Below are 23089 nucleotides of genomic sequence, written 5' to 3'. Positions count from 1 at the left end.
AATGCATTGTCGAAATATAAAAGTCCCGAATTGGAAAATTCTCGACAATTTACAATCTTACCGAATTTAAGAATTGCCGACAGAAAATTTCCGAATTATACAGTATCTGGGCTAGACAACTCTCTAATTTGAACAATGAAAAAATAGTTAGTTAAAAAAAATTTTTTTAATAGAATAATAAAATATTTTTACCCAGGAAAAAACTTTTTTAATGTTCAAAGTTTCTAAAAATTATTGTTTGAATTAAAAATAACAATAATTGAACAAATGTATTTTTGGATAAAAAAATTTGTTTAAAAATGTCCATTTTATTTTCGTACATTACAGAAAACGCTCGCAAAAATAAAATTATTATTTAAAAAAATAAAAATAAAAGTCACGTTAAATCAGCCTTCATTGAATCCTGCAAAGTTTGTTTCATTTGAAGCTCACGTGTTTTAAATTTTGTGTTTGTATCGCATTTTTTTACAATTATTGTTATTTGAAATTAAAACAATAATTAAAAAAAAATCAACATTAAGCCAAATTTCTCTAATAAAAATATTTGATTATTGTATTTTTAATAAATAAATAATATTTACCACATAACTGTTTTCTCAATTTCTGCAATTCGGGAATTTTCTAGTTGCTTACAGCGCTCCAAGTGGCTCTTGGCAAACTATATCGATTGGTGCTTTCTACGGGGAACGGTGGGTAGAGGGGAAGTGAGTTTTTTCGCCGGACGCGCCGTCTATATTTAAGGCGGGCAACTAAGCCCGCATCGCATCTATGTTTATAATATCTTTGTATTAGGTCCTAGATATGGCATGAGATTAGTTGCACCACAAATCGGTAGTTAGCGCGGCGGGCAAGTTTGTGGTCCTGCATATATATATATATTGCTTCTAGTTCGGCCACATACTTGTAGAGGCGCGACATGTACCGATTGGTTCCGCCACATGTTTGTAGAGGCGCGACAGGCAGCTATATATTCGGTCGCGCCAAATTATAGTGCATTTGAAATCCAAAATGGTAATAATCTAATTTTACTTTATAAGTGAATGGAAAAATAATTTTAATTGAGTAGAAAAGGTCTTGAAGGAATTCGAAAACTCAAAAGACTTTTTGAAATCAAAATTATGCCCAAAATGTAGCAAAGATGTAGGTATAAAATAGTAATAACAAATTTGAATTAAAAAGTTTATTTTTTATTTAAGTTATAATTTTTTTGGAAATTAGTAGAAAAGTGAATTTGAAGATACAGTTAAGTTTTATTTAAATTTAAATAAACTAAAAAAGCTGTCTGTTTAAATCAACCAGAATTGTGGTTGAATATGTCCTTACTATTTTTTTCTGGTTGAAGAAATAAAAATTCTGAAAAGAAATTTCCTTATAAAAACTTATAAAAAATTTTTTCCTAAATTTCCTTATAGACCTAGACAAATGTCTTCTCAATTGCATTTTTTAAATATTAGTGAATTAAGTGGTATATGAGGTTTTTAACAGCTGTAAAGTGTCAGAAGCATTTTCGAAAGTCAGAAAAATTACGGCTTGCTTCTACAGTTTAGCTAAGGCCATGTTATAAATATGAACCATTTTTTCAAATTGAAATAAGAAGTAACTCAATCTTACAACAAAAGTTTGCCAATTCGTCTTTTTGTTGTTTTAATATATGAGCTAATTACATTTTTTAAACCGCAACCATGAAAAATAATATAAAACAATGCTATAAATTCACAGAACTATTATGTACTTCAATAGTCTATATTTTTTAAAAGAATTTGACGCTGTTTCTATTTTATTTTATTTTTAATAAATATATAAGTTTCCTTAGTTTTTTATTTAGTTTCCTTTAATTATTTCCTTCATTTCTTTATTTTTTATTTATTGAGAAAAATAAGTTGAAACTTTAAAATGTTCTCCACCGGTCATGTATAGAAAACTATACTTTCCAGCTGGTCGATTAAGCTTCTGTTTGCATTTACTTATTTAACTGTTTGCATATTTAATTCCATTAAAAAATTTTGATTTTGCTAAAATATTTATTTTAATTTCTTTCCTTTAATAAAAAACTTGCTTTTTAAATTTGTTCGTAAATAAATTTATTTTCTAATAATTTAAATATTGGATTAACTTTTAGTTTCTTTTATAAAATTTTAAAGGCTTATGCATTATAAATTAATTACCTCATTAACAAAAAAGGTTTTTTAAGAAAAATAGCAACAATCATGCAAAAAACCCCACTTTTTTATTTGAAAAAGATATTAACAATGTTTATTTCTTGCATAATTAAAAAGAAATTAGGAAGGAATTTCAAATTTGAATAAAATTATGAATGGAACCAAAAAATACATGATCTGGCACTTTTTTGTCAGACTTATTTTTTCAAAAATTGTATACTCCTTTTCAAAGATCCTGATTGAAAACCGAAGTTTAATTCCGCTCTATTGTATTATTCACAACTTTCTTCTGACTGCAATTCATAACACAGTAGACAATTAGACATAATGTAAAAATTACAATGACCATGACAAGTCAAAACTGTCATCTAGGTACTTGAAGTTAAAGTGAATATTTATTTCTGACAATATTAAAACTTCCATTTTAATATTGAGTTTATTAAATTAAAAAGGAAGATATGTTAAAATTATTTACGCCTAGCGTTATAATGCTTAAAGCTTCTTGTTCTTCAAAAATCAATATATTCCAATCAAGATTTTTTTCTTACTTCTTAAATCTTGTAAACAAAAACAAATGTTTTCATGTAATAAATAAGTGACGAAATTTTGTTATCAAATAATTTTTTTTAATGTGATAAGCCGTGATTATTTCTGCAGCGTATAAGTAAAGAAGACTCACGTCAAAACGAAGATAGTGAGTTTCTTCACGCAAACAGCAGATTTGGCTTAACCCATTTTTCCCTCTCGACGGATTGTTCACCTTGGCGCGCGGAGTATTTCCTAAATTAATTTTTTTACGCAAAAAAAAGTCGTGTCTACTAAAATGTAATATTTTTTTCTCGATGACTCAAATTAAACAAAAATGTCTGAAAGTGTAAAATTAAAAATGTAAAGCATTGAACAAATTCTGAATTTAAGAATCAAATCCTAAACAATTAAAAATTTTAACATTGAAATTCAATTTGGTTTTGAATATAATGGTTTAATATCGTAAAATTGACAACTGTAAGCCTTCTAACTTGATTAGGCTTAAATTAATGGCCTCCAAAATCTGATAATACCCAAATACAAACATTTAGAATTCTGCATTTCAATTTTCAATTCAAAACTTTCAAAATTAAATAATTTAAATTTATCAGATTGTACTTAAGGCATATTCAAAATTTTAAAAATATTAATGCTTGTATTTTTACATTCTCATCATTTATGATTGAGAAAGTATTAGAATTGTCGGAAATTTGACATCACACTTTTTCAACGGATCTCCACGTTTCGAGAGCCTCTGAATCCGAAAATCAGGTTTTCACGATAGCGTCTGTCTGTCTGTCCGTAAACACGATAACTCTCGAAAAAATGAACGAAACAAATTCATCTTTGGCACACTTTTTTAGGTCCTAAAAGAAAGGACGAGTTCGTGAACCAGCCATTTTTGAGAAAAATTCAAAAAGTGAGCGCATTTTGAAAATTTTGAAGACAACATTTTTCTGAATTTGAAAATTCTATGTACGGATATTCATAATATTCGCAAGAACAAACAATTTATCCTTATGACTTTTTTCGATAAAAAGAACATTCTCAGAGTTATAGCATTTTCAAAAAATTTTTAGTAAACCGAAAATCAAAATTTGAAGCCGAAAAACGCACGATATGTTATACTCGAAGAATATTCGAAATTTTACAAATACTAAAATTTTGAATTTTAAATTTATAAACTAGTTTCTTTCAATAATTATTATTTTATTCTTACGCTTCTAAAAGAAAATAATTACACTGTAATTTTAATTGTTTTCATTTCAAATTTCTCTCATTTAAAACCTTTTAATTTCAAAGACTTTGAAATTATAATCCAGTTTTCGAAACTGAATAATTTTGAATGGAATAATTATTTAATTACTAACATACTTCTAATTTGAAATAAAATTGTGGGATAGTAAAGTATTTCCATGCAAAATAGTTATGCTGAAGTTTAAACGCTTCCTTTTATATTTTGACATTGTCGACTTCTGAAAAGTTTCAAACCAAAAACTTTACAACTATGAGTCCTAATTACTTTCCTGAGTTTTTTTGTTGAATTTAACTAATTATTATAAAATGAAGGGATTTTTTTTTATTTCTCCAGCTTATTTGAATGCTCTCCATTGTTGAAGCTAAGAAACAACCCACATATATCTGTATTCAATTCAATCAAATTAAAAATTTAACGACCGTTTCATTTTTATTGAACTAAATTGTACTTAAATTTAACACGATTTAACACCATTCAACATCCACAATTTTAACTGAAATTTACTTGAATTCAACTAAATTTTACTTCAATTTTGAATTTAACTAGCATGTATTCACTTTTTGAAATGATCTAAATTGTATTCAATCTTTAAATTTATTTTCACAAAATAATTTTTAAAATTGCACTACAATAAATCTTAAACTAGGAATAGAATTGTTTTAAAACTTATTTACTTAGTATCTAGAAAATTTCTCTTTGAAAAGAAACCAGAAGAGAAATTAATTTATCTAAACTTTATTTAATTCTTAAATTCACCTAAATTTCATTTAAATGTTCAATTTGGCCAAATTTTATTTAAATTTGAAATTCAACTAAATATTATTTAATTTGGATTTTAAATAAATTTTATTAAATTTTTTAATTTATCTTAATTTCATTTAAATTTTAAGTTTCGTTTTTAAAAATAATTTTAGAAATTTAACTAAAATTCTAAAGTGTGAAAAGAATTTTTTACATTTATTTATTGTTTCGAAAATTAAAAATTATAATAAATAGAATATTTGTAGGCTCTCTTTAATTTGAATATAATTTATGTTTGCTAATGACGGGTACGTTTGCTTTTTATATTTTGTGCAGAAAAATGTTATTTTAATTCTATATTTGCATTTCTCTCTTCACATATTTGAATGTTTGTTTTCATTGATTACCTAAAACCATAGATAATAATTAAAGCATTAAAATAAAAAGATATTATTTGAAATTTCGAAGTGACCCCGATATTAAATTTTTTCTATTCTACAAATATTTAAAACTTTATATGTTTCTATAATTATTAAATTATAATTCATTCATTGTTGTGCAGTGCTAATTATTATTAATGCGTTAAAACTAAAGTTGCTTGTCATTTTGCTTTAGTCGGAAACAAAGAATTCTAAATAGAAGCCCATTCTGAGTCGATATAGAACAAAAGTACTCAGCTAGAGACCCCCCCTTGAATGACAGAGCACATATGCGTTTTCATGGCTGAATCGGGAGTACAACCGGCCGACATTTTTCAGGAAACTTGCCGGATTAATTTGGCCACTCAGAGGTCCGGTCTATTGTCATTCCGGCAGACAGATTTTTAGTAATTGTACTGTTCGGGTACACGGCCTAATGGTATTCGCAAAAGAAAATACGTGTGCAGAGGGCTGTTAGTTGAAATTGGCCGGTTTTTTCAATAAAGAAAACACGTAATCCTCAAGGGAATCTCAAAAATTTTTAATTGAAAGTATTGGCCATTGGATTCTACACATTTTTCGGGCAAATCATGGATACTATTCCAAAAAAATCTTTTTCCCTTTCGAGGCAAACCATTCGACGAGCCATTTTTCGACTTTTTCAAAATTGGCGAAGCGCTGCTCTGCGAGTGAGTGTTCCATCGACGCGAAATGGTGATAGTCGGCCGGGGCGAGGTCGGAGAGTACGGCGTGTGTGATAATATTTCCCAATTCAATGCTTTTAATGTGTTCTTTACCACTTTAACGGTATGAGACGGTGCGTTGTCATGTTTCGGGATAACTTTTTCATGTCTTCGGGCCCATTTCGGCTGTTTTTCGATCAACGCATGATTCAAATTGATAATTTGTTTTCGGTAGCGATCCGTATTCACCGTCTCACCAGGTTTTGATAACTCGAAGTACATCACACCACACTGCTCCCACCAAACACAGGAGCATAGTCTTACGGCCAAAGCGATTTGGCCTTGGAGTCGATGAGCCGACCACACCAGGTGAAAGCCATGATTTTTTCCACTTCGGGTTCTCGAAATATATCCATTTTTCGTCCCCCGTGACAATTCGATGCAGAAAAGATTTCCTTTCTAACCGCTCAAGCAGCATTTCACAAATTGGTTTTCGATTTTCTATTTGTCTATAGTTCAGTTGGTGTGGTACCCATTTTCGATACTTTTGGATTTTTCCCATGGCTTTCAAAATTTGGCAAATTGGTCCTCAAGTCACATTTAGTTGCTGCACCAGGATGTTCATTGTCTGTTAAATCGAAATCTCCACTTTTAAATTGATGAAACCATGTCTCACATGTTCTAATCACTGAATCATGTTCACCATAGGTTTCTACCAGCAATCGATGAGCTTCAACTGCTTTTTTCTTTTGACTTGGAACGAAACTCGACATATTCACTGAGGTAAACAACTATGATGCTATTATTTTGGCAGAATAGAATTGTGTATTTTTGAAGGTTATATTCCATAGAAAAATATGACATAGATGCCAAATCATAGAAATGTATACATATCTCTAGCGACATCTATGAGTAAAACCGTCAAAATTCAACTGACATCCCTGTATGCTGGAAACGGCTCACACACGAGCGTAGCGGACAGAGTTTAGTGCTTATCAATGTCTAAAAGCCGGTATTAAAAGCTAGTTTAGAAAGTCATATTTTAAAAATATTTCGGATATCTCTGACAATTTTTATAGCTACTCATGTGTATATTGTGGATTACATAATTTAAATAAATAGATATATCATTAAACAATATAATAAACCAAATTGGCAACGTCGAAAACTTTTCCTTCTCTAGCGGCGGTCTAATATGTGAACGGTAGGTAGCCAGCCCGCAACACAGCAGCGCGACAGATCCCATTGTTTGAAAAAATTTTTTTTCAGTTGCAGAAAAAATATTTTTCAAATTTTTTTTTTCCAATAGCACAAATTGTTACCAATAAATAACGTAATATTTCCTAGAAATTTCAAATTCAACAGAAAATTTTTTTCCGCAACGAAAAAAATTCAAGGGTCACATGGTACTTAGATACGAGCATCTTTTGTTGCACAAGACAGGATTTGAAAAATGGTAGAAATGACAATTTATAAACTTTAATACGTTAAATATATTTTTTTAATATAGTTTTTTAATTTGGCAAAAAAGGGGATCATTTGCTAACCAAAAGAAAAAGATTTTCGAATCAAGATTTCAGAAAATTATCAAAGAAAGGATTTCATGACAGGGAGCTAAAAACAGAATACTTGCCTTACCTACGTATATGAATGTTAACTTTCTTCCTTTAATAGTAAAATTTTTTAAGATATTAACTTCTTGTTTAGACCCTAATGTCCAGTTTAATTTTATTTCATCCAGGAGGTTTTTCAGCTGCGAAGAGAAACTTAATTTATATTCATGAAAAATAAAAATATTGAAAAATTATATAAAGTTAAAAAAATGGTACCTTTTTTGAATGAATAATAGAATTTAATAATTTTGACGAACACGTTATAGCCATAACGGTAGCTGTCAAAATGTTAATTGAGTCATCAACATTATTTGAAGTTACGATACCACAAATCTGCCAATGACGTGATTTTTTAATTAAAAGAAGTTTCGATTATTCCGAATAATATTGGAATATATGCAAAATTCCATGTTCGAAGTGAAACAATACAAAATTTTAATATAGGATTTAAAAAAAATTTTAAACAATCTTTAATAATTCCGAATTGAAAGAACTTAAATTATAAAAAAAATATATTGAATGTTTGTAAATTGAAAGCGTTTCAAATGGAAAAATTTTAATTATAAGCTTTTAAAATTAAAAATTTTGATACTAAAATTTTCTGAAATAAAATATTCTATGCGAAAGCAATAGAAAGTGTGTAATTTCTTATTTAATGCGTCCAAACTTAAACAATTTGTTTTTTGAATTTAAGAATCTGAGAATTGCATGAATGTAGATTACAATTGCGAAAATAGTACTACTCAAAAATGTTTAAAATAAATAATTTTATACTAGAATTTAGAAATCTGGATCATTTGAAAATTGAAGATATTGGATTTCTATTATTTCCAATTATAAGCTTTCAAAATTGAAAATGTAGATTTTCTAAATTATTTGGTTTTAATTTTAAAAGTAGAAAATTTTTTAATTGTTAAATTGTTTAAAATAGGAGGGTATCAAATTGAATGACTGGATGGTTGTACAATTTTCAGTTTGAAGCATTTTTCATTAAAAAGATAATTAAAAACAAAATTTGACAAATTACTTCCAGTAAAGCAAACTCAACTAACAAATACAGTACAAAACATCTCCGGCCACCATCTCAACAATGAAATGATTTCAGTCTTATCTAAAGAACATACATTTGCTGTAGCTCCATCGAAAATCCTAAAAGAAGAAATAATCGGCAATTTAGAATCCACAATATATAACCTTCCACCCGAAAAAGCGAATGACATGCGACGTAGGACGGCCTATATTTTACGCCAAGCTCAAGTTTCCTCCACAAACTTAACAAAACAGGAAAAAGCCTCAATTAAAGAACTCAATCAAAATAAAGATATTATAATATTACCCATAGACAAAGGCAACACAACAGTAGTAATGAATAAAGAAGACTATAACAACAAAATCATGGACCTTTTAACTGACGATACATACACAAAATTTAAACAGGACCCCACAAAAGCAACAGTCAGTAAAACAAAAACTCTTCTCAAAGACTCTAAACTTGACAGCCAAACAATATCTAACTTAATACCCACTAATCCCATCTCTCCAAGACTTTACGGGCTCCCAAAAATCCACAAAGAAAACATTCCACTCAGACCAATCGTCAGAGAAAGAAACTCACAAACTTACAACCTAGCACGCTTCCTCGCTACAAAACTAAATCTTTTGATAGGAAACTCCATCACTCATGTCCAAAACTCATTTGACTTTATGGAAAAGATACAACAGATTCACACTCAACCCCAAGACATCATAGTGAGTTACGACATAGTATCTCTTTTTACGAAAGTACCAATCTTGGATACAATTGATATTATTAATTCTTTTACAAACTTCCCTTCCGAGCTCGTACCTTTGATAGAACACTGTCTCAATAATACTTAATTCTCGTGCAATTACCAATTCTACGAACAAACCTCAGGGGCCGCAATGGGATCTCGAATCTCACCTGTAATAGACAATGTCTTTATGGAACATCTAGAAGCTAAAATCTTCAACCAAGATAAACTTAAACCAGAATTCTGGTTCCGTTACGTTGCTGACACATTTGTCATCTGGCGACATGGACGAGATGAACTAAATAAGTTTTTCGATTTTATCAATCAATTACATCCTTATATCCAGTTCACCATGGAAATAGAACAAAACGGAAAATTGCCTTTCTTGGACGTATTAGTTTACAAAAAATCTGATAACACATTAGGACATAAAGTTTACAGAAAACACACGCATACAAACAGATGCCTACATGCCTCCTCCTACAATCACCCACCTCAAAAACAATCGGCCATCAACTCCCTTGTATCCAGAGCTGTATCCATAACAGATCTAATCAGCTGCTCCTAGAGCTGCCAGGTCGAGCTAAGATTTACCCCCACCATAGGTCTTCTATTTATATCTCGATCCCCATTTGGAAAAAATTAAAGAAATTGGCGATTCTGATGTTTCGCGTGATTCTTAATTTCATACATGATTCGATTTTGAGGTTATGTTTTTCAAGTGTATATAATATGGATATTATTACTATCATATATATTGTTGATGTTAATATTATAATTATAAAATTTTATATTAATATTAATGACTAGTTGACTATCTTTTAATAGAAATAGCTCAACTATCAACTAAAACAATTAGTTTTATGCAAAAAAAGTAAATTTGGAATAAAATACATAAATTAAAAAAAAATTTGTTAAAATTTTTTCACAAAAAATTAAATTTTCATCCAAAAAGATGAATTATAAACTAAAAAAGGCATTTTTAATCAAATAAATAAACTTTGCACAAAAGAAATTTATTTTCCACCAGGACTAATTTTCTATACAAAAAGTTAATATTTAATCATTCTTAAATTTTTGACAAAAAAGATCAATTTTCTTGTAGTTGAAAAATTTTTTTTTAAAGAAGAAAAAAGAATTTTGTACAAAATAGTTGAAAATCCTCAAATATTTAAAAATCCTTTAAAATCTCTTGAAATTTTTTAAACCTCTTGAAAATTCCTTGCAATTTTAAAAATACCCTAAAATATTTTCAAATCCTTTAAAATGTTATACTAAATTATTAAAAACAATGAAAAATTCCTTGGAATCTATTAAATTATCCTAAAGTATAACAAGTCGTTCAAAATTTCATATTAAAATACCGTAATCAATTGGATATTCCTTGGAACATTTTTAAATACTCTCAAATATTGCAATTCCTTAAAAATATTTTGACATACCTTGAACTTTTTTAAAAAGATTTTTGAAGTACTTTTGAATTTTTTTAAATAACCCTTCTAGAATTTTTTTAATTCTTTGAAATTCCTGTAAATTATAAAAATAAATTGAAAATTCCTTGACATCTTTTAAAACATTCGCAAATATTTAAAACACTTAAAATTTTTTGAAATCTCTTGAAATTTATAAAGCTTCAAAATGAAATTTAAAAAAGAGAAAAGTTTCAAAACGTTAAATGTTGAAATGTTTGTAGATTAGAGTTTTGAAAATGGGATCAATAAAAATTAAAAGCTTTCGAAATTTAATTTTCAAAAATTTGTAACTATTCAATAACAATAATTTGGTATGGTAATTTAAGATGGGATTCAAGTCTTCAAATTTTGAATTGTAAATTTGAAAGTTTATTTATAAAAAATTATTAATCATGAATAAAATAAAAGCCTTCATAATTTAAACGTAAGTTATTCAATTGGGCAATTTCTAAATAAAATTATTTCAGACTGAAATTTAGAAAACACAAAAATTTCAAAATGTTAAAAATTGTAATGCTTGTAGATTAGTTAAACTGTTAAATTAAAGTGTTGATAGAAATAGCTCGAGTTAAATTTTAACTATTTTTAAACGATCTTTGTAAATAATTATAAAATTATATATTTTTTTTAAACATACTTTTAAATTTTGAACGCTTTCAATTTATTTATGATTACTAATTTTTGGTTAATAATCTTCTGAGTATACAAGTCAAATTTTGAAGACTTGAATTCCATCGAGTTAAAAATTATTCATATTTCATAGTTGAAAATAAAATTTCGAAAGTTTTGAATTTTTATCGATTCCATTTACAAAACTCTATTCTACAAATATTTCAATATTTAACGTTTTGAAATTTTTCTGCTTTCTAAATTTCAATCTGAAGCTTTTAAAATTTTCAACAGTTTTCAAAAGATTTTAAAGGATTTTAAATACTTGAGGATGTTTTAAAAGATGTTAAGGAATTTTTATCTCATTTTTATAATTTACGGAATTTCAAAGAATTTTAAAGAATTACTTTAAAAATATTTAAAAAAAGCTCAAAGTATGTCAAAATATTTGGAAGGTATTGCAATATTTGAGAGTATTTTAAAATGTTCCAAGGAATTATCAATTGATTTCAATAATGTAATATGAGATTGTAAAAGATTTGAATTATTTTAGGGTATTTTTGAATTTTCAAGGAATTTTCAAGAGATTTCAAACGATTTTAAAGGATTTTTAAAAAGATATAAATGAATTTTCAATCCATTTTTATAATTTATGGGAATTTCAAAGAATTTTAACAATTATAGCAGGGTTGTTTAAAAAACTTCTAAGTACCTTAGAAATCTTAAAAAGAAGTCAAGGTGTTTCAAAAGATTTTGAAGGTATTCGAAATCATTGAGTGTATTTTAAAAGGTTCCAAGGAATTTTCAATTGATTACAGTAATTTAACATGAGATTTTAAAGTATTTGATATATCTTAGGATATTTTAATAGATTCCAAGGAATTTTCCATTGATTTCAATAACTCAGTATGAGATTTTAAAGGATTTGAAATATTTTAGGGTATTTTTAAAATTTCAAGAAATTTTCAAGAACTTTGAAAAATTTCAAGAGATTTTAAAGGATTTTAAATATTTTAGGATGTTTTAAAATATTCCAAGGAATTTTCAATAAATTTAAATAATTTAAAACAATTTCAACAAGAAAATTAATCTTTTTTGTCGAAAATTTAACTACGATTAAACAATAATTTTTGTATAGAAAATTAGACTTGGTGGAAAATAAATTTCTTTTGTGCAAAGTTCATATATTTTACTGAAAATGCCTTTTTTAGTATACAATTCAGTCTTTTCAACGAAAGAAATGAATTCTTGATTAAAATAGATGCATTTTTTTAAAATAGGAATAATTCTCTACAAAAAGAATGAATTTTAACTGAGAAAATTTCAATATTAAAAAAAAACTCAGAAAAATTGTTCAAGTTTAAAATTTAAAAAATGTCAACCGAAGATGATATATTTCATGGTTCAGTATACAAAATTAATTTTGAGCAAGCAGTTGAATTTGTAACAAAATAGTTCAATGATCAACAACAAAAGAAAAAGAATTTTTAACCAAAATAGATACATTTTCAAACAAGAAGAATAATTTAATTCCAAAACAGATGGAATTTTAATTGAAAACTGTCAATTTTCAAGCAAAAAAAAAACAAATTTCGAATCAAATAGTTCAATTTGCAATTAAAAAAGAAATAAATTTTCAACTAGAAGAGATAAATTTTTAACAGAAAATTATATAATTAAATTTTCAGTTGAATTTTTGTTCAGCCGAAAAACAATCATATTCTCTAGAAAATAGTTGAATTATCAATAAAAAAATTAATTTTTTACGTCAAATATAAATTTTAGACCATAAATGAAACAGTTAAATTTTCAATTTAAAAAATTAGTTTTGAACAACAACAAAAAGAATCGAATTTATAACAAAATACATAAATTTTTAAACACAGAAGTAAATGCACAAACAACAAGAATAATATTATAGTAACAAAATGAATTTTCGACCAATGAAATTTTTTTTACTCTAAAAACGACGAATTTTGAAACAAACACGAAAGAAATTTTCAACTTTAGAAATGAATTTCAATCTAAAAAATAAGTATTCAACCAAAAATAGAATAGTTAAAATTGATTCTTCAACATAGTAGCTTAATTTTCAACGAAAGAAGTTAATTTTCAACTAAAAAAAAAAACCTTTTTAACTAAAACAGGAACAGTTACATTTTCAGTAAAAAAATTAATTTAAAGCATAATCGAATTAACAACAAAATAGATACATTTTCACCAAAGAAATGAATGTACAAACATGAAGAATAATTTTCTTATAAAAAAGACGAATATTCAACAAAATACTATACATGGACTTTCCACCACACAGTGGAATTTTCAACTAAAAAAGAAAGTGTTTAAAAAAAAGTTTAATTTCCAGCCAAAAATGGAATAGTTATATTTTCAGTAAAAATGTGATTATTAATCGAAAAAATAAGTTATAATAAAATATTAAAATATTTAACAAGAACAAAATTAATTTTCACGAAAAAGTGGAATTTATAACCCCAGAGCTGAATTTTTAATAAAAATAGATAAAGTTTCAAACCAGAAGAATAATTTCCTATCAATCAAGGTGATTTTTCAACTAAATAGTTGAATTTCCAACTAAAAATGATACATTTTTAACAAAAAATGAAACAGTTAAATTTTCTGTTCAAAAATCAATTTTCAACCAAAAAGGCTTCTTAAGTCCAAAAAGACAATATATCAACTTTAAAAAAATTTGTATGTCAAAATGAAGTACTTTAACGAAACAGATGATTTTTTTGCAAAACCTTTAAATTTTCAAACCAAATATATGAGTTTCTCACAGGAAAGTTCATTTTAAACCAAATAAAAAATTTTTCAACAAAAAAAAGTGAAACCTCAATAAAAAAATGTAATACTAGAATTTTTAAACTAAAAAGGAATGTATTCAGTAAATTAAAATTATTTCTTGAAAAAAAGGATCCTACTTCATCTTCACTCCAAGAAATAATTTTAATTAAAAAATATTATTTTCCATCTAGTCTTATTAAGACGTTAAGCATTTTCTGTTATTGAAGATTCTTAACTTGATCGATATTGTGTAGATTTTCTGCCTTCATGGTTTGGAGGGTTGATCTGCTGTCGGTAAGGTACAATCTCTGATGATATAGCAGATAAATTAAAAAAATTTTAAATAATGTATTCAGTAAAAAAGAGTTAGACATTCTAATTTGTTTCTATTAATAATTCACTTCGAGTTTGAGGAGAATAACGAGAATAATTGTTTTAAATAAAGATTGAAATTCATTGTTATGTTATCGACTAATGTAGTGAACTCGTTTTTTGTCGATAGAATGATGATTTTTGATCTACCTATTTAAACTTTTTTTACACAAACAGAATACACATTTTGGCTGAAAATTCTTTTTTTTTTGTATGTTATTCTTGTGTTGAAGTTTAATTTTTTCCACTGAAACCTTGAGCATAAAATGAAATTTTCAATTAAAAAGTGTTTGTTTTTTTCACTTGAAAGTTCGTCTTTTTGGTAGAAACTTTTCCTTCTTGTTTGAAAACTTATATTTTTGGTAAAAAATAATGATGATTTTGTTAAAAAATTTTTTTTCAGCTGAAAATTAAACTATTCCCATCCTGATTGAAAAATCTTTTTTAGTTAACACATTCAACTATCTGGTTAATTTTTTTTTGGTAAATTCGTAATTTTTAAATTATTCTTTTGCTTGAAAATGTTACGATTACATTCATGGTTGAAAACTACATATTTAATAGATAATTCGTTTTTTTGCACATTAATTTGTTTGAAACTAGGTCTTTTTTAAGAAAAATATTTGTTTGAAAATTACCTTCCTTGATTAAAAATTCATTGTTTTTTGGTTGAAAGAGAATTTTGTTTAAAGGGAAATTTCGGCTTTTTAGTAAAAATTGATTTGTTTTGAAAATTCTTCTTTCCATTTTAAAATTAATTTTTTTTGTTATTTTTTTTATTAAATTTTTTGCTAAACATGTATTAATTTCATTTTTTGTTATTTTTTTTATTAAATTTTTTGCTAAACATGTATTAATTTCATTTTTTGTTAAAAATGTATCTTTTTATTTAAATTCAAGTATGTATATGGTTAAAAATCCATCTAATTGTTAGAGTATTACTCTTGATGTTTGAGTATTCACTTCTTTGTTCAAACTTCTAATTTGTAGTAAATTCGATTGTTTTCTTTTTGTTAAAAATTAAATTTTGAATTAAAAATTAAACTGTTAAATTTTGTGTTAAAAATGATATTTTTCAGTTGAAAATTCATTATTTCCGTCGACAATTAAATTTTTTAAATTGAAAATGAACTATTGCATGTTTGGGCTTCCGTTTCTGGTACCGATCGCGAAAGAACTCTTTTTGTCAAGTGGTGTATTTTTGGCTTTGGTGAAGGAAATAAGGGTGAGTGGATGCAGAAAAGGCAAAAAGTGCGGAGATCAAGTATAAAGGAAGAAGGGTGAGTGAAGGCAAAGGCGTGAAGGGTGAAAGTGAGTGGTTTGAAGTGAAAATTTGGAGCGTGTGAAGTTTTTGAGGTTAGGAGTGAAAAAATAGTTGCTTGGTCAGGGGGCAAGAGGTAGGAAATAAAGGCGGGAAACGTCACGGAGCTCTGGGTAAGGTAGGATGCCGACGACGCGAAGTCCACAAACTGGCGCCAGAGGGCAACAGTTACTGGACCATCGCACAGAGCAGAAAACCGTAGTGGCTGCAAGAGCTGACGTTGCTGAAAGCATTGAAAGTGAAGGGATGGTTGACGTTGATCGCAGTGACATCAGCGGTGATGAAAGTGCCGAGAAGTCGACCCGGGTGGGGAGGGTAGCGGACTCAGGTGCGGGCAAGCAACGGGGATGGCCTTCAAATTTACAGCGCCTTAACAAGATAGGCAACGCGGGTTCGAACAGAAGTCTGGACGAATGTCAAAAAAAGGCAAGCGCGACTAGCAGTGAAGGGGAGGAAAAAAGAAAAAGAGTGGCAGGGGAAGATGAGGTAGAAAAGGACCAGGAGAATAAGAGAGTCAGAATTAAAAGGAAAACACCAGAGAAAGAGAGAGAGAGAGAGGGGGGGTGGAGGATGTTTGAAAAATTGGAAGCTCTCATTAAAGGGTTTAGAGAGGAAACAAGAAAGAGATTGGATGACATAAATAGAGATATAAAAGAGTTTAAACAAAAGATGGAAAAGGAGAAGGTTACGTATGAAAAAGAGCAGGGAATAGACTCGTTAATTGAAAGGTTGAAGGGGTCCATTGAAAAGGTAAAGGATGAGCTGGGTACTAATGAAGAAAGAGTAGGGGGAAAGAGAGGCTGGTGGGACGGGGAATGCTGGGAGAGTAAAGAAAACGATGCGATGAAGTTTGGAGGAGAAGGGATTAGGGATGGGATGTGGAAGATCTGCAACAAGGTATGGAAAGGGGAAGGTTGGCCGGAAGAGTGGACGACGGGACTGGTGGTACCGCTTGTCAAGAAAGGGGAAGGAAAGAAGGTAGAGGAATACAGAGGGATCACTCTCATGTCAGTCGGCTATAAAATATATGCAGAAATCTTAAGAAATAGGTTGGAGAGTCAGGTAGAACAAAAAGAAAGTATCCCACATAATCAGACTGGCTTTAGAAGAGGAATGGGAACTATAGACAATATCTACGTACTTAACTATTTAGTTAACAGAAATTTGGGGAGAAAGCAAGGGAGACTAGTCGCTTTGTTCGTAGATTTTAAAGCAGCGTTTGACTCAGTGAATAGAAAAGTACTGTGGTAGGCAATGAAAGAGAGGGGAGTAGAGGAAAAGTTAGTGGAGAGGATAAAGGAAATTTTTACTGAAACCAGGATTAGGGTGAAAATAGGAAAGAAAAAAGGCCAGCTTTCTGGACAAGCCGAGGTCTAAGGCAAGGATGCCCTTTGAGTCCGTTACTATTTGGTATCCTATTGGCAGACTTAGAGGAGAAGCTAAAGGAGAAAGGGAAGGGAGTAACGGCTTTGAATAATAGCAAACTATACTGTCTAGCATACGCGGACGATGTATTTCTGTTAGCAGATGATGAGAAGAAGATGAACCTAATGATGAGAATCTTCGAAGAGTATGTGGGAACAAAAGAGCTGACGGTGAACGTAGATAAGACAAAGGTGATGTGTTTCAGAAATAAAAAGAGCAAAATAAATTACGTTTGGAAGATGAACGGACAAAAAGTGGAAATTGTGGTGGAGTTCTGTTACCAAGGTTTTTGGTTTGAAGCAGAAGGGGGAAACGAGCTGCAGATGAGGAAAAGAATTGAATGTGCGTGTAAAGTAATGGGCCAAGTATGGGGTATAGGAAAGGGAAGGTTCAAGAACGATTGGAGAATGAGGATCTGGTTGTTTGATGCGTTGGTTTGGGCCGTATTGTGTTATGGTGTGGAGATCTGGGGATGGAAGGAACATAGGAAAGTAGAGAGCATGCATGTGCGATTCCTGAGGTGGGTAAGGGGGTTAGCTGGAGTTGCCCAGGATATATGTTAAAAGAAGAGTTAGGAAGAGAAAATATGGTTACTAGACAAATTAAGAGAGCATGGAGGTTTGAAGAGAAGCTAAAAAGGGGAGAGGGCAGTAAAATTGCACAGAATGTCTCGGCGAAATTCGGAACAATGAAGCGAGAGGTAATGTCGGAAATTCAAAATGGGAGGAAGAAATGAGAAAAATGAGAAGGGTGTGTAATATTCGAGAAGGGGTTATGGAGTGGCAGGACATAGAGTTAGAGCTATTGGTTAAACAAGGAGAAGAGAGATGGACAAAGATTATATATTCGAAGTACAATAGATGGTATATGATGGTCAAAGGGTTAACGGAACCAGAATATCTGCAAAAAAGAAAAAAGGAAGGAAGATGGAGTAGGGTTGTACGGTTCAGAATGGGAGAAGGAGTGAGAGCATGCAGATATTGGATGAATGAAGAGAAGAATTTATGCAGAGTATGTGGATACGAAATGGAGTCATGGGCACATGTATTAGAGAGATGTACAGGAGAGGAAGAGGGGCAGTTGAGTGTAAATGAGTGTGTAAGATGGATCTTGGATGGTAGTGGACAGGGAGTGATGTGGATGAAGAAATTGGAAGAAGCAAGGGAAAGCAAGGGAGTAGGGCAGAGCCAAACGGGTGATCCTGAAAAGGGACCGTAAATAACGCAAATTGTTTTCAATATCGTCGAAAATGCATTTTTTATGGTAAGAGGAATTATATGGTGAAAATATTTTATACTTCGCAACAAATGTAATAATTCCATGGTAAATTAGGGTTTTAAAACCAGAATAAATTTGAAGAGCAGCTGATTAGATCGTCACTCGTGAATTCGGGCGAGCTCGGGTTCGTGTTCGCGCATTTTCGGCTTTACACGAGGCTGGTCTTCGCAGCAGCAAAGTGGGGGGAATCTTCCCCTTCATTCTTGTGTCGTTTTACCTCTCAGCTAATTCTTAGGTCCTTTTTGCTCTCGCGTGTTTTTACTTCTCTTTTCCGCAACTTTTTTTTTTTAGTTCGGCTTTGCTCTGAACGTGTCAAATAACCCTAAAGATAAAAAGGCACCCCTCAGTGATCCAGGAGTATATAAAATCCCTTGTTCTTGTAGCAAAGTCTATATTGGAGAAAACGGGAGAGCGGTGAGCCAACGTATTAAGGAACATGAGAGTAAAGTCAGGTTAACACATTTCACGCAATCAGCACTAGCTGAACGTTATATCGAAACAGGACATAACATTTTATTTGATGAAACAAAAGTCAGTGCAAAAACACAAAAAAAATTTCCAAGAAAACATAGAAAAGCAATCGAAATCTTAAAACACCCTAATAACATCAATAGGGACAATGGATATAATACCAATCCGATTTGGCTTTCCGTTCTCCCGGATTTTATAAAAAAGACTTGGTTGGCCAATCAAGTTCGACCAGTCCCCACGGGGGTAGGGGTGCTCTGGCCAATCACAGGCATCGTAAAGAGTATACCTAAGAACAACATGACCTGATACCTCAGTTTCAGGTCAGCTCTGAAGATGTGAACTACAATGTTCATGAAACATCGGCAAACAGTTCGTATTTTTTTAGACGAGTGAAACCCGAAATATCTCTTTTTATCAGAATGAATGATCGTGAAAGCATAACATCTATTATTAAACTTAAAATTGTCCAATTTCAAACATTTAAGTCACGTATAGCAACCATTTGTGCATAATTTTACTTCAATTTTCAATTTGATTTTTTGAAAAATTCCGATTTGTTTTTGAAGATTAAAAAGAATTATTTAAAATGTAGAAATATTTGTTTAGAATTTTTTTAGAATAATCATTCATTTCAAAGTATCAATTTCAGATAGTTTGATTTTTACCTATTTTTATTTTGAAGAGAACAATTTTCCTTTGAAATTTTCAAAATTTTGGAACATTTTCATATAAAAAATAATTTAATTTTTAATGGCTGGTTCTAATCTCTTTATTTTGAGGGTTTGAATTTTAGAAATTGTTTAAATTAAATTCTCAATTTATAGCTCCATCTAGTCTGTAAAGACGTTATGAAATACTGTTATTCTCCGATGATAATGCAGATTCCTTTTAGAAATTACTGTCTTAATTCTTCATTACTTTGAATTTATCCTCAAGGTATTTAATTGAAGACGGTTTAATTACAAACCTTTTGCACAGAAGATTGTGAAACTATTAAGTCTTCAGTTTGATATTTTATAATATCAAATAAATAATTAAAACAGACAATTTTCTGCCTTTTAAATCAAAACTAAACAATTTAAAATATTTAAATCAGAAACTATTAAATTTTATTGGACTACAAAGGCTGTCCACAATTCAAAATTAATTTTTTAAAACTTGCAGCGTCAAAAATTTAACTAAAAAAATTACTTTAATAACCACAACACAAAAAAACACTAGAAAAGCGAGCGAAAACATAAGAGCTCTAATGTGGGTAGAATGAATGAATCATAGATTATTATATATTACCAGTGTAAAAAGGAAAAAACTATTCATGGTAGTGATAAAAGCAGAAATAATAATTCTTCGATGTCTGGACTGATAAGGCCATTGTCCAATACAATTCATTAATACTTTATTGAGTCTAAAGTAACTTGAATCGAAGATGTCCATCGTTCAGAAGTCTTGATCTAACTGATGCTCGAATTTTCCACCATGTAAAGAAAATTTGTACATATATAGCATGGGAAAACATTTATGAGCATCACCCTTGGAAGTTTAATCAATATAAGGCTTTACTACATCATACGTGTCCCTTTCCAAGACCTCGTGAATTTAATATGTCATAAGAGGGACATAATTGCAGACTTGGTTTCCTTCGCTTGTATTTCTTGGAGACATTTTAAAACATTCATGAATCTATACATTTTCAGAATCTTATTCTTAGAACCTACAAGTGAACATTTTTTTAGAAGAAAGACACGAGAAGTTTCAAAGGGTTGATATTGATCAGTGGATATTTTGGTATCTCCTGTTATACTATTACTGCAGCAGCTTTTCATTTATCAGGTATTTCGTTCGAAGTGAACAAGTCTCTTTTAACTCTATGTTAAACAGTCTTGAGTTTTTTAAAAATAATGTGCTTTCTAGTGAAAATGAAGTTTACTAGTGAAATTTATATAGTAAATGTTTCAATTAACGGAAGATGTGCATTAAGACGAAGTGAAAATATTCGCATTAAAAGAATTGTTCAGGCCTAGAAAAAAATTGGTAGGTTGACATTCGATAAAAAGATAATATTATTTAAAATTGGTTAATGTCATATATGGACGCAATCAGTTGACATTTGTATGAATATAAATTTTCCGAAATATTTCTCTAAACAAAAATGTTTCATTTCATTGAATTTCTTGTATGGCAAAAAATACAAAGTTTTTAATTGGCGCCTATGCCTATGAAAACACTATTTAAAGTGCCTTGTTTTCTTTTCGGACTGATTATTTCGTTAGATTTGATTAAATGCACCCTTTTTAGAAAAAAACTGAATGTGTCAAATCTGAAATTTCTTTAGCTTGATTCTGTGACGCTTTTGACACCACGAAAATGTTGTTTTCCATTGAAGCAAATTAATATTAATTCTTTAATTTTCTAGGTAAATGTTTTTTCAAGTTTTGTATTAATTTGTGTTATATTGCAAGCACTGATATTAAAAAAAAGAAAACTATAACATCAAAAATCTTATTTTCAATCGTATTTCTACAAACCAAGGTATGAAACTTGAAGCTTCTCCGAAGAAAATGAGATATTAATAATTGAAATAAGATTTCCATTTTTCGCAATATTAACAATATTTTTCTGTGCTTTGTAGTGGTAAATTTATTAGGCGAATACAAAACCTAAAAAGAACTTAACTTATTTAAGTTTAAGAATTATAATACTCGCACGCCAATAATGATGATCTAATTTATTTTTACAGAATACATCTTACACGTGGTGCTTCACGGGAACGCCTAATAAGTGGTACCTTGAATGTTTTAGTCAGTGATATGGTCACAGGAAATGTGGATATCGGGGCTGCTCCTTTTAACTTCAAATCAGAAAGTATTGATGCTGCGAAAATCCTGTTGAATCTTACTTCACTAGGAAGAACTAAAATTGGTAATAAAATTAATGTCCTATATTATTTTTCAATTCCATTTTTAAACTGACATTAACGTTGATGTTCAAATTTTCAAACCATCATAATTTTCCGTTGTCTGAAAATAAATTGTGTAAGAAATAATTCCCTAAAACCTTTTACTGAATATATGTTGTGCGCAATTGCTGTTGCATTGGTTATTTATTGGATACGGTATATTGAATTACAAAAGTGAAGAAAGAATATATTTAAAAAAGTATATACAAAAACAACAAATTATCCCGCTTTGGAGAGCGTAATGACTGTACTTGCGGCTGCTTCTCAGCAAGGCGAGTTTAATTATTGAAAATTATTATTTGAGTATTATTACCATATTATTCCTATTCTTAACTTATTAATTTAACAATTCTATTGTGCATCCGTAGACGGATTCCTACGTTCAGAAGCAACTTGATTTATAAAAAAGTTAGAAGACTTTATTGAAAGTAATCAGAGAGCTCTGAAAGATTGAGATGAAGGTAAGACCAAAGGTATTATAAACGTAGATGCGGTACGAGCTTAGTTACCCGCCATAAATATAGACGGCGCGTCCGGCGAAAAAAGTCACTTCCCCTCTACCCACCGCTCCCCGTAAATAGCACCCTGCCATATAGTTTGCCAAGAGCCACTTGGAGCGCTGTAAGCAACTCTCGGCACACCTTCGAGGCGCCCTGATGGTAAACTTAGCTTGGACAAGAACCATTTAAATTAAAATTAAATTGCCAACATTTCATAACAAACGTAAAATATCCACGCTTTGTAAGACATGGTTATTTTAATAGATACCAGAGAGAAAATTGAATTTATAATTTATATTTCTGTTTCATATATTTTATAATATTCCTAAAGTTATTTGACTATTTCCAAATATATCTTTGTTATTTCTCATCTTTTGGTATTCTTTTATAAGTAACAATTTATTTACTTCACCATATTATATTTTCATTCTAACAGATAAAGATTTTAGTACAATATCTACAATATCTATACATTGTTCTTTAATATTATTAAGTGTTTATTTTTATATTTATACAGTTTGCAATTTCTAGAGATATTTTAGTCTATTCGACTAATTAATTTCCCGCATGTATTTTAAAATTTCTTAATTATTACGTTCCGAGCCCTGACAATGAATGAATGGCAGAGTAATAATAAGTTCATAAATCTATAACTGCTCTCTGGGTCAAACCTGTATTTGGTGTTAGGATTTCTCTACTTTGAATCA

At 29.5% G+C, this 23089-nt stretch overlaps 1 protein-coding gene across 1 annotated transcript in view; it reads right to left on the bottom strand.

The window, feature by feature from the left end:
* LOC117180249 (putative odorant receptor 71a) overlaps positions 1-20367 on the bottom strand; it is a 38544-nt gene extending 18177 nt beyond the window's left edge. The window contains exons 1-3 of the mRNA XM_033372644.1: positions 20217-20367; positions 7618-7734; positions 7427-7541 (exon numbers count right to left, since the gene is read on the bottom strand). Of these exons, the coding sequence (XP_033228535.1) occupies positions 7427-7541; positions 7618-7734; positions 20217-20360 (376 nt within the window). The 5' untranslated portion in view covers positions 20361-20367. The remainder of the gene's footprint in view (positions 1-7426; positions 7542-7617; positions 7735-20216) is intronic.
* Positions 20368-23089: the final 2722 nt, after the last annotated feature.

The sequence above is a fragment of the Belonocnema kinseyi genome, chromosome 9 (genome assembly GCF_010883055.1).
Source record: "Belonocnema kinseyi isolate 2016_QV_RU_SX_M_011 chromosome 9, B_treatae_v1, whole genome shotgun sequence".
NCBI lineage: Eukaryota > Metazoa > Arthropoda > Insecta > Hymenoptera > Cynipidae > Belonocnema > Belonocnema kinseyi.
Note: the sequence above shows the minus strand (reverse complement) of the source record. Positions and strands in the feature narration are given on the sequence as shown.